Raw genomic sequence first — 12967 nt, forward strand, 5'->3', positions numbered from 1 at the left:
AACACCCTCAGCGCACGCGGGCTGACTAGGAACTCCTGGGGTCGAAACTGTCTCACTCGTTCAAACTCGCGTACAGCACACATGCTGGCCAACAGTCTCGGTAACAAACAAAGACATGCAGTACTCCCATTTATTATCTCGCTCTACACTGGGTGACCTCAGTGCATGAGAATGATGGGGTAGTGAGTGTCTTCGCGCCCCTAAGAAGTCAGGCAGGTTAGGTTACTTATCCAGTGCGCCATGTCTCTGTGCGTATGCTGCGTTCACACAGGCAGCCCAATTCTGATATTTTATTCACTAATTGGTCGTTTGACCAATCAGATCAGCTCTGAAAGATCTGATGTGAAAAGATCTGATGTGATTGGTCAAAAGACCAATTAGTGGAAAAAATATCTGAATTGGGCTGCCTATGTAAAGTTATCGAAAAATATTTATTGATTGAGGTCCACCAATGAGCTAAACCCAGTTTTAGCAGGGGGCAATCAGAGTGCAACATCAATAAACTGTTAATGATACCAACCTATTAGGGGAGACCGGGGGCAATTGTAAAAATATGTATAATAATGTATTTTATTCTATTGCTCAGAGACAACTTGAAGTAGGCGTAGTCATTTTTTTTAAATATTTGAAACGTACATGTCTCCTAATCATTCATAACATAAATAGGTCTGTACATAAGAAGGTCAGAGTACAGTATTGATTTTCACCCGAAAAGTCTGGATGTTATATTTGCCGCTGTGATAGGGGCAATTGTAATAGTAGCTGATGTCAAATGTAAAGCCTAAAAAGAAACCAAATGAACTCACTTAACTTCAGTAGATTTCATTGACACTTTGTTCAACTTTTTCAGCCTTTGTTTTATGACTTTGTTTTATCACACCTGGACTACTGCAGCACCATTCTCTACTGACTCCCCGCCAAAACACTGGACAGACTTCAACATATTCAATTTTCACCTGCACGAGTCCTCACACACACCAGACCTGGGGACCACATCACCCCCACCCTCATCAAACTCCACTGGCTCCCAGTTCAATACAGGATCATCTTCAAATAGCTCATGCTCACCTACAAAGAACTCAATGGACTGGCGCCCACATACCTTACTGACCTCCTGCACCCCTACACTCCCACCTGTTCACTATGCTCCTCTGACACTACTGACATCCTCACTATCTCTCGCACCAGGCTCTGCTCCATGGGAGACCAGGCTTTTAGCAGTGCAGTTCCCCAACTCTGGAACTCCCTCCCTCTCCATAGCAGTGCAGTTCCCCAACTCTGGAACTCCCTCCCTCTCCATAGCAGTGCAGCTCCCCAACTCTGGAACTCCCTCCCTCTCCATAGCAGTGCTGCTCTACAACTCTGGAACTCCCTCCCTCTCCATAGCAGTGCAGCTCCCCAACTCTGGAACTCCCTCCCTCTCCATAGCAGTGCTGCTCTACAACTCTGGAACTCCCTCCCTCTCCATAGCAGTGCAGCTCCCCAACTCTGGAACTCCCTCCCTCTCCATAGCAGTGCAGCTCTACAACTCTGGAACTCCCTCCCTCTCCATAGCAGTGCAGCTCCCCAACTCTGGAACTCCCTCCCTCTCCATAGCAGTGCAGCTCCCCAACTCCCGAGTGGCGCAGCGGTCTAAGGCACTGCATCTCAGTGCTTGAGGCGTCACTACAGACCCCCTGGTTAGATTCCAGGCTGTATCACAACAGGACATAATTGGGAGTCCCATAGGGCGGCGCACAATTGGCCCAGCGTTGTCCGGGTTTGGCCGGTGTAGGCCGTCATTGTAAATAAGAATTTGCTCTTAACTGACTTGCCTGGTTAAATAAAAATGTTAAACAACTCTGGAACTCCCTCCCTCTCCATGTCAGAACCTCACAATCCATACATATATTCTAGTCCACACTAAAGACACACCTCTTCAGACAGGCTTACCTGGATTCTCTGTTGTCTTAGATTTTATCCTCTGTCTAGTTCACTTCCCTGGTCAGTCTGTCATCATGTTTAGTATTCTCCATGGTTAGTCTGTCATCATGTTTAGTATTCTCCATGGTCAGTCTGTCATCATGTTTAGTATTCTCCATGGTCAGTCTGTCATCATGTTTAGTATTCTCCATGGTCAGTCTGTCATCATGTTTAGTATTCTCCATGGTTAGTCTGTCATCATGTTTAGTATTCTCCATGGTCAGTCTGTCATCATGTTTAGTATTCTCCATGGTCAGTCTGTCATCATGTTTAGTATTCTCCATGGTCAGTCTGTCATCATGTTTAGTATTCTCCATGGTTAGTCTGTCATCATGTTTAGTATTCTCCATGGTCAGTCTGTCATCATGTTTAGTATTCTCCATGGTTAGTCTGTCATCATGTTTAGTATTCTCCATGGTTAGTCTGTCATCATGTTTAGTATTCTCCATGGTTAGTCTGTCATCATGTTTAGTATTCTCCATGGTTAGTCTGTCATCATGTTTAGTATTCTCCATGGTTAGTCTGTCATCATGTTTAGTATTCTCCATGGTTAGTCTGTCATCATGTTTAGTATTCTCCATGGTTAGTCTGTCATCATGTTTAGTATTCTCCATGGTTAGTCTGTCATCATGTTTAGTATTCTCCATGGTCAGTCTGTCATCATGTTTAGTATTCTCCATGGTCAGTCTGTCATCATGTTTAGTATTCTCCATGGTCAGTCTGTCATCATGTTTAGTATTCTCCATGGTTAGTCTGTCATCATGTTTAGTATTCTCCATGGTTAGTCTGTCATCATGTTTAGTATTCTCCATGGTTAGTCTGTCATCATGTTTAGTATTCTCCATGGTCAGTCTGTCATCATGTTTAGTATTCTCCATGGTCAGTCTGTCATCATGTTTAGTATTCTCCATGGTCAGTCTGTCATCATGTTTAGTATTCTCCATGGTCAGTCTGTCATCATGTTTAGTATTCTCCATGGTTAGTCTGTCATCATGTTTAGTATTCTCCATGGTTAGTCTGTCATCATGTTTAGTATTCTCCATGGTTAGTCTGTCATCATGTTTAGTATTCTCCATGGTCAGTCTGTCATCGTGTTTAGTATTCTCCAAAGTTAGTCTGTCATCGTGTTTAGTATTCTCCATGGTCAGTCTGTCATCATGTTTAGTATTCTCCATGGTTAGTCTGTCATCATGTTTAGTATTCTCCATGGTTAGTCTGTCATCATGTTTAGTATTCTCCATGGTCAGTCTGTCATCATGTTTAGTATTCTCCATGGTCAGTCTGTCATCATGTTTAGTATTCTCCATGGTCAGTCTGTCATCATGTTTAGTATTCTCCATGGTCAGTCTGTCCTTATTTTTAGTATTCTCCATGGTTAGTCTGTCATCATGTTTAGTATTCTCCATGGTCAGTCTGTCATCATGTTTATTATTCTCCATGGTCAGTTTGTCATCATGTTTAGTATTCTCCATGGTTAGTCTGTCATCATGTTTAGTATTCTCCATGGTTAGTCTGTCATCATGTTTAGTATTCTCCATGGTTAGTCTGTCATCATGTTTAGTATTCTCCATGGTCAGTCTGTTCTTATTTTTAGTATTCTCCATGGTCAGTCTGTCATCATGTTTAGTATTCTCCATGGTTAGTCTGTCATCATGTTTAGTATTCTCCATGGTTAGTCTGTCATCATGTTTAGTATTCTCCATGGTCAGTCTGTTCTTATTTTTAGTGTACTTTTAAATGTTTACTTATTTAATATGTGATTTTATAGCTTTTTATCCTGCTGATTTTCTTGTGTATGTAAAGTGACTTTGGGTGTCGTAAAAAGCGCTTAAAATAAAATGTATTATTATTATTATATTCAATTACTTATCCTATGTATTCTATGATCAAAGTACATGCAACCAAAACACTGCAGCGTCCATAATGATAGACATGAATGTTTACCAAATTTTGTCAAAAGCCCAGATCTCATAATTCATGCTACAGTAGTTATTTAGTTTTTGAGTTTTTGGGGGTGGGAAGTTCTAGCTTGAAAGAAAGCTCATTGTGCCTGGGATAAAAATCTAGGCTAACAGTCCATCACCCACATTACGTTGCTAGAAAACATTATTCCAGTGGCAGCCATTAAATTCCTGATAGATGACTTTACCATTCTTTCCAGCTGTTTCAGCAGCAGCAACATGGCAACAATGCACCCATGTAAAGTTCCTATTACTAGAGAATGGCCGGTAGCCTAAGTGTGTCAGCACCATAGAAAGAGTCATACTTGCGCAACGTGTTCTGTTCTTCCCAGTAAAGTCCATCCATCAGACACTACCTCCTGCAATGCAACCCATCCTCAATGTGTCCGTTTTATTAACGACCACCTCAACTACCTTTGTGTCTTATCATCAACATTGTCATGGACACTGTAGCAGTTCTCTCCTCTCACCAGCCTCTCTCATTCTACCTGCTGTGCCACAACCCCCCAAAAATAACACAATCTAACGAGACCAGGGAGAGATGTCTGCCTTTCTGAATTCCGTGCCCCAATGGAGTAGTGACCTGTGTGAGTGATGTCAGTGCGTCCTGTCAGCCGGCCATCATCAGAGGAGATCACTGTAAATCTCAGCGACGTGCTGGTCAATGGTGTAGCTGCGCGGTTTGCACCTTCGCAGCTTCCCGCTGCCGTTATGACTCTTAATCCTCCTCTACTCCATCTTCAATCAGCTCCATTGGCGTGTGAAGGGCCGCTCGATAGCCGCTCGCCACGCCGGCCCCTCCTGGGGTGATTAGACCACACCCACGATGACTGAAACAAGGGGTAATGGAAGGGATAGAAAACTTGGGTAGGTGGGTGACTTGTCCGCTTCGGTTTCCTGGATTTTGTTAAACCATCCGAGTATTACAAAGAGCAGCGCGTCGCTTTTTAAGGTGTTCTTATATATTACAAAGAAACATTTCCTATTTTCATCTCATACTGAATCCCTGCTTGTTTAATACTCCTGGTCACTGACTTCCTGAGAATCTAAAAGCCTACGAGTCAGTGGTCTTCGTGACTTTACACATTGAAAACACTCTGTTGATTGACACCTACCCCTTTAGCAACATCTCAAACTGCTGAAACCTGTGGTTTTGGAGGAAATGTGTATTCAGGAATGATACTCTTTATTCACTCTCCACTGCTCTCTTCTGTCATTCACAGATGTAACCCCATGCTTGGCTGTTTGGACTCTCACTGAGAGTCATCTTACACCTGTCACCTCCCTATAGAATGGTCTATATTAGTGTCATAGGAGATGATCTGGTCTGTACATCACACCTATCCAACTGAATCCCTCTCCTAAGACTGTCATGATGACCAATATTGCTTCTCCAAACTATTCCCTTTATTGGCACTGACTAATATAACTACTTCTGTGGATTGACAATGTGGTGGAACAATAGGGGTTGGCTGAAACTGACAGTGGTGTAAAGTACTTAAGTAAAAAATACTTTAAAGCACTACTTAAGTAGTTTTTTTGGTATCTGTACTTTTACTTCATAATGAAAATAATTTACTTTTTACTCCATACATTTTCCCTGACACCCAAAAGTACTCATTACATTTGACAAGAAAATATTCCAATTGACGCACTTCTCAAGAGAACATCCCTAGTCATCCCTACTGCCTCTGATCTGGCGGATTCACAAATGCTTCATTTGTAAATAGCCCCTGGCTATCGGTAAATAAAAAAGAAAAATAAGAAAATGGTGCTGCATGGTTTGCTTAATATAAGGAATTTACTTTTGAAACTGAAATATATTTTAGCAATTCCATTTACTATTGATACTTAAGTATATTTAAAACCAAATACTCAAATAGTATTTTACTGGAAGGCTTTCACTTTTACTTGAGTCATTTTCTATTAAGGTATCTTTACTTTTACTCAAGTTTGACAATTGGGTACTTTTTCCACCACTACAAACACTCAGCAAAATGGCTCCAACGTGGCAGGAGAAAGGTCAGACTCAGAGGTCAGACTCAGAGGTTAAAAAAGGTGACCTCACCACATAGCCTATAGAAGTTATGTCACCTTTTTTTTTTTTTTTTTTTTTTTACTTCAGGCCTTAATTTTTCCTACCTGTGCCCTCCTTTTCCTGCCTTGCTCAAATCGTTTTTCTGAGTCATTACAGTCAGAGGTTAAAAGGTGAAGGCTGACTGAGGAGGAGCTATGAAGGCACACATCAGAATCAGAGAGTTATTTTAGGTTCCGTCATGTCAGTAAAATCAGATCATGGTGATAGAAGCCTTTTTCCACCACTGGAAACTGAGTTAAATGTTAGACAGATAGAAATGAAGATGGAGACCAGACAGAGCAAGAAGTAGAGTCCATTATTTTGGCCAAATGCCACCTGAAAAATCATAGGTCAGTTGAGAGTTTTTAGAGTGGAGAAAGGCATCGTCAACATGGTTTGAAGTGTCTTTGGAATTTATTTAGGTTATCTCACTAGAGCATGTCAAAAGCCTTCTTTCAACACACTGTTTTGGACTTCACAATGCTAACTGGCCAATGAAACAAACCCTTTGGTTACTAACTCTCTGGGTCCATCAACTTTGAAGGTATCCATGCAAGGTCAATCTATAACTTGGACAAACGATCAGGTTCTAAATGTTCTAAACGTTCTAATCGTCTTTGGGAAACTGAAATAACACATAACCAAAGGAATTATCTAGGTGACATTAGTGAATCTCAGGGCCATTATATTTTATTGTTCCACATTGAAATCCCTGTTTGTCTCTAACTAATTAGCTAAGGACGTAAGGTGTAGCACCACTGCTGTGGCTCCACCACTGGCCTCTGAGTCACTGATACACTGTTAATAAGGGAAAAGAGCGAGCCTTACAAACTGATTGGACGGCGGCTCTGTGACAAAGGCAGATTGTAGCGAATCAATCAAACTGCTGAAATGCCAAAGGATGCGGAAATTACTTTCAGCGTCTCCCCTCCTCTACTTAGAATGTCTCAACAAAATACATGAATTCAATGATTTTCTCAGAAAGGTTTTTCCATGTATTGAGATACAAAGACTATTTTGTTTAGATGCCCTCAGATGTCTGTTGGTGTTGAAGCCGAGGAACAAAGGCTCTTTGGTATCACCCGTGGTGACACACAGTTTAACCCAGGACAAACACATAGGCCACCTCAGCCAAGCAGGATGCTCTGCTGCTCAACAAGGTGTTTCTATACTACAGTGTGGACCTTACAGTGTTTAGCTACTACACAGATAACTAAGGAAGGAACCACATAGGATGTGTGTGTGTGTGTGTGTGTGTGTGTGTGTGTGTGTGTATGTGTTTGTGCATGTCTGTGCATTGTGTTGGATGATGAGGGGATTGCCTGGTTCTGGCATTGTCCCTTTTTCATTTGGACCGGGGTTGTTACAGTACCAGACGGGAAGGTACTAAAATGAGTGCAGAGCCATGGAGATGCAGTAGCTGTTCCTCCATCTGCAGCTTCAATGGGGGTCATAGTGAGGGGTGGACCTCATCATGCTTGCCAGTCTGATTAGGGAAGGAGTGGGTGTGGGGGAAGGCACCAGTACAGACCAAGCCCATATCTATTATCATGTGTTTCACAAGGGTAACCGCAATCTCATTACAATTGGATGCAGCAAAGAATGCCGAGGGAATTGTTCCAAGGTGAAGGTGGAAGTGAGAGCTTTGTTGTTGTGTTGTTCAGTTTCATCATTTTTTTGTTAATTTTTATGAATGACTCGGCAGGGCTGAAGAATCACACAAGAGCTCCTCCAGACGTGTTGCTTGATTGATTGAGGCTGACATACTTCCATTAGAATGAAGTAAACAAACATACTCACTGTGTTCCATGTACTCTCCATGAGCCTTGAGAGGTTTGAGTCCTATGCTACTGCCTCACCTGTCTGTCCTCTTCCTATGCTACTGCCTCACCTGTCTGTCCTCTTCCTATGCTACTGCCTCACCTGTCTGTCCTCTTCCTATGCTACTGCCTCACCTGTCTGTCCTCTTCCTATGCTACTGCCTCACCTGTCTGTCCTCTTCCTATGCTACTGCCTCACCTGTCTGTCCTCTTCCTATGCTACTGCCACACCTGTCTGTCCTCTTCCTATGCTACTGCCTCACCTGTCTGTCCCCTTCCTATGCTACTGCCTCACCTGTCTGTCCTCTTCCTATGCTACTGCCTCACCTGTCTGTCCCCTTCCTATGCTACTGCCTCACCTGTCTGTCCTCTTCCTATGCTACTGCCTCACCTGTCTGTCCTCTTCCTATGCTACTGCCTCACCTGTCTGTCCTCTTCCTATGCTACTGCCTCACCTGTCTGTCCTCTTCCTATGCTACTGCCTCACCTGTCTGTCCTCTTCCTATGCTACTGCCTCACCTGTCTGTCCTCTTCCTATGCTACAGCCTCACCTGTCTGTCCTCTTCCTATGCTACTGCCTCACCTGTCTGTCCTCTTCATATGCTACTGCCTCACCTGTCTGTCCTCTTCCTATGCTACTGCTGAAACACAATGCAACACCCCTCTAGATGTCGTTCCTCTCTTTTTAGTGTCACTGGATAAGGAATATGACAGTGAGGTTTGACACCTTTTAGCAAAGTACTGTAAAAAAAAAAAACGTAATGTACAGGGTGGAAGATGCTTTGTAATGGCCACTTCGTTCTAACCAACATTTTAACTAAAATGCTCTGCCCAGTTTGGAGGGGGGAAAATATATTTTATTTGTATTACTGAATATAATCCACTATACATAATTAAAATATCCACACATGAAAAATGAATGAGAAAACACAATAACATTATAATAGTCTAAAATTCATTTCAAGTGACATTTTATACATTTGGGACCTTTTCCCTGTTCATGTTTTCAGCCATATGGTGGCAGCATGGTCACACTTGTTCTAAATGGCTCGAGGTCTGTTCCTGTGAGAGTCACGTACACTTTCCAGGCGAGAGATATTTCATCTAATCCAGATCAACATGTTTTTGCACTTCATTAAGATATTACATATAATTTTTTATGTTTAATCCAAAGTCTTACATCTCAATTATTACAGTAAAATAGGTTTGTTTTAATACCTACAGTGCAATGTAGATTGTCTACTTCGTATGCTCAGCAGCAATCTCTGTAAAGCCCTTTTCATTTTCATGGCAATCATTTATAAGGATATCAACTGCATTTAATTCATTTGCTATGAGCAAAACATTAGTAGCTGGTTCCACATCACAACTGAAAATCACATCAAACCCCCTCCTACAGAAGTCCACACATCGAAGGAAACAACAGCTGTTCATTAACACCAATATTTCAATAATTGTTTGAAATTGTTAAATCGTAAAACATAACGAAGGAACCTGATGTAACTATGCACTGTAAACTTTCTCCCCCCACCCACCGGTCCTTGAAGTGAATTATGATCTGGTTTGCAAAACAGGTTAGTCAGAAAGTGTTTTGTTTCTGAGAGGCCGTTCCAGCTGTTGCATTTCAAGGAACTGATATCCTTCTGAGAGTGGCTGTGGAGGAGGCCTGTTAGGCAGGAAATTGTCTAATAACCAGAGGGGTGAACACAGCATGCATGTGTTGAAGACTCTTCTCTCTCTTCCCTGCGCAGTGACGCTTCATTTAATACCAATACAGGTCCTTTTTCTCCAGAACTATTCCTGAAAGAGGCAAGAATAGGTGTTGAATAACTCAAAACAGACCTTTTGAAAACCAACCAAACCATCAAATGATATGAAGTTGAGAAAAAGCACTGAAGCACAGGTGCTGTGAAACCTCCCTAATCTTCACAACATCCAATGGATTTTGGATTGTAGATTTCTCTGACAGTGATATAGGCTACAGTTCATTATCAAATCTATGTGTAAGAGAGAAGTCTCCCTCTCCTTACACATGAATAGTGATAAGGGATCTGTGTTGAGGCAGCCATACCTGAGTCAGGGTCCATGGGGTCTCTGAAGCCAGGGTGACCCGTCCAGCTAGGGAAGAGCTCTGGTTTGGAGCCTGAGGCCATGCCTGCAGCCACCTCTGACCGGTCACTGTGGAGGAGATTCAGCAGGGAGTTGGTGTAATGCTGTCCAGTGACCCCCAGGCCCTCAGGGGACATGGCATGGGGAAAGGCCATGGCGGGCAGGCCCAGACCACCATGTTGCCTGGAGGTGAAGGCCCAGGGGCTGGTGCTCTCTTCTGGGGAGTCGAGGGCCAGGGGGTGGCTGGAGCTGGACTCCTTGGTGCTGCTCAGCTGGAGGGAACCAGAGACAGGGGCAAAGTGGCCTTCGGACCAGGATGGGGTTGAGACACCCCACTGACAAGACGTTGAGTCAGACTCTGAAACAGATTGAGAAAAAGTATCTAGAATGTTGTTTAATTGTGTACATTTCACGTCAGTGAACACCTGTTTTCTTGTTCAGTGCACACAGCATCAGGATGTTCAGTGCACACAGCATCAGGATGTTCAGTGCACACAGCATCAGGATGTTCGGTGCACACAGCATCAGGATGTTCGGTGCACACAGCATCAGGATGTTCGGTGAATACAACATCTGGATGTTCGGTGCACACAGCATCAGGATGTTCGGTGCACACAGCATCAGGATGTTCGGTGCACACAGCATCAGGATGTTCGGCGAACACAGCATCAGGAGTCTGCTCACCAGATTTGACAGCCTTGCGGCTCTTTTTGCCCTTCCCGCTGGGGGCCTTGTTGTTGCTGGCCTTGCTGAGGGCACGGGTGAAGTGTTCGTCCACCATGCTACCGATGTCACCCTGGAAGTAGGTGAAGATGACTCTATCAGACTGCTCCTCTATCTTTACAACTTCTTGGGGGCTACCTGAACGTCCTGCCATCGCTGACTCAACTCAGATCCTGGGGGAACATAGTAGAGTACAGTAGAGTACATAGTAAAGTACAGCTGAGGGGAGGATGGCTCATAATAATGGCCGTAACGGAGCATATGGAATGGCATCAAACACATGGAAACCATTTGTTTGATGTATTTGATACCATTCCGCTCCAGCCTTTACCACGAGCCCGCCCTCCCCAATTAAGGAGCCACCAACCTCCTGTGGTAGAGTACAATGGTTAGAAGTTAGAGAACATTGATATTGTGAATAGCAAATCCATCTGTAGGCTAGGCTTCTCATACAGCATGTGATTGTTTCATTCATTGGAATTATGGCGTTTGGAAGTCCATCATTTGGGATATGGATAAAATATTTTAACTCTCTCGGTTTGGATTTGATTTCCTGACTTGGATGGATACAGTAGCATCCAGGGGAATTAACAGATCCTCTCACCATGAAGTAGTAAAAGGGTTATAGCCTAAAAAATAAAATACATGTTTCCTCGTAAAAAAGGAAGGTATCCAGGTGAGCTTATTTCAATCACCGACAGTTGAGAAATCCCCATAATTCGTGTATGTATGAACACAATAGAATGAGCGGGATAAGATATACAAAACCTGACCGAATTTGACATCTTTTTATTTCAGATATCTGTTATTTGAAAACAATGTCTGCTTGTCAATACACAAATGAAAGGTGCAAAGTAAATCAATGCTTATTGCTGTCCGCATGTTACAAGCGACATACTTTTTATCACAACTTTGATCTTTGTAAATAAATCTGCCTATCTTTGATTCAGTTAAATTATGTCAACAATCATGTAATATTGAATAAAAATTTCCCAAATGACATAAGTCAGAGAAGAATAGATACACCATAAATGGTTATGGTGAATTATAATAATCAGACATGTATCTGCAAATATTGATAAAACCATACATTACATTTACAGTATTCTTAGATTATATTAGAATAAACTAATACATGAAATGCACTCTTACCTGAGCAGGTGAGCTCCTCTGACCAAGGACCAAGTTCCTGGTTTGATTGATTGAAGGAACCTTTGATGTAGTTGCCTACATGCAATTGCCAAAAATTACTCAAAATATTGTTCCTTTGACCACAGCACTGTCATTCTTCAAATGCTGCTGATATAACACAACCTGTGAAGATCTTCGTGCTCTCAAGTTTCCAGATTGGTGGAGGAAACATCAAACTCTCCGTTTATTGCAGCCTCTATTCAACACATCCAGCGCTCAAGTTGCCTGCTGTGTAGAAGATGTCGCGAGGGAGGGTGTGAAGCGCTATAAACTCGGTATGATGAGAATGTAACTCAACAAGTTCCTCCACACACCTGCAGCACCTTATAAAAACATTCCTTAGTGAACTACACTGCCAAAAACGAATGTTCACTTTTAGAAAAGTGTTTATGGGAACACATTCTATATGGAAAGGGTTTGTCAATTAGAAAGTGTGGAAATATCTACAGTGTGATATTGGAAGGATTCAAATAAATAATAGCATGGTTATAGAATGGCTATTACTTCGCGATAATGCCATTATCATACTTTCTGTGCACTGTGCAAGTAATAATCCTAATGTCAAACTAAGACAAGCGTTGTATGCTTGGTATAGATGTTTTCCTATAGGCAGAATGCAGACAGCTGAGCATTTTCAGAAAATAATGTAATTGCAATAATGCAATAAATATTTTATATTAGACTTGAAAGTGTTATTTTAAACAGCTCTCTTACAAAAAAAGGAGAGCAGTATTCACAATTCATATTCTGATAAATGACATAACATTTTCAGAAAGTACACTTACAATAACTAAAAAGCAGACTGTCTTGTTACACACAATGCTATAGGCTACATGTAACCTCTTTACATCTCTCACTCATACAGAGAACCACAATGAAAGTCACAGCCACCAAGGCAGATGTGATGCAGACATCCATTCACTAGTCAACATAAGGACACATTGCCTTGTTACCATAGCACTCAAACAACATGCGATGTTATGCTGTCATATCCTTCACAAATATTCTTATTGTCAGATGGGTTGAACTTTCTATTTAAATGTCCCCAAGTTTTCATTCAGTACCTTTTGAATGGACCACATTGCCTTATTATTCTGTCAAAATGCTAGTGTGGGAAGAGTGCT

At 42.2% G+C, this 12967-nt stretch overlaps 1 protein-coding gene across 1 annotated transcript; it reads right to left on the minus strand.

Moving 5' to 3' along the window:
* Positions 1-9349: 9349 nt before the first annotated feature.
* Positions 9350-12063, minus strand: LOC121536608 (transcription cofactor vestigial-like protein 2). The gene is made up of 4 exons (XM_041844013.1): positions 11805-12063; positions 10614-10825; positions 9892-10287; positions 9350-9620 (listed from the first exon to the last, which is right to left on the minus strand). Exons 2-4 carry the CDS (start codon positions 10804-10806, stop codon positions 9583-9585), a joined length of 627 nt encoding a protein of 208 aa, XP_041699947.1. The 5' UTR covers positions 10807-10825; positions 11805-12063; the 3' UTR covers positions 9350-9582.
* Between the last annotated feature and the right edge of the window lie 904 nt (positions 12064-12967).

Source organism: Coregonus clupeaformis, chromosome 2 (genome assembly GCF_020615455.1).
Source record: "Coregonus clupeaformis isolate EN_2021a chromosome 2, ASM2061545v1, whole genome shotgun sequence".
NCBI lineage: Eukaryota > Metazoa > Chordata > Actinopteri > Salmoniformes > Salmonidae > Coregonus > Coregonus clupeaformis.

Coding starts and splice junctions, on each gene's coding strand:
- LOC121536608 (XM_041844013.1), bottom strand. CDS start 10,806: ATGGCAGGACGTTCAGGTAGCCCCCAAGAAGTTGTAAAGATAGAGGAG. Junction 10,288..10,613: donor CCGCAAGGCTGTCAAATCTG/GTGAGCAGACTC, acceptor AATCTGTTTCAG/AGTCTGACTCAACGTCTTGT. Junction 9,621..9,891: donor CCCCATGGACCCTGACTCAG/GTATGGCTGCCT, acceptor TGCCTCTTTCAG/GAATAGTTCTGGAGAAAAAG.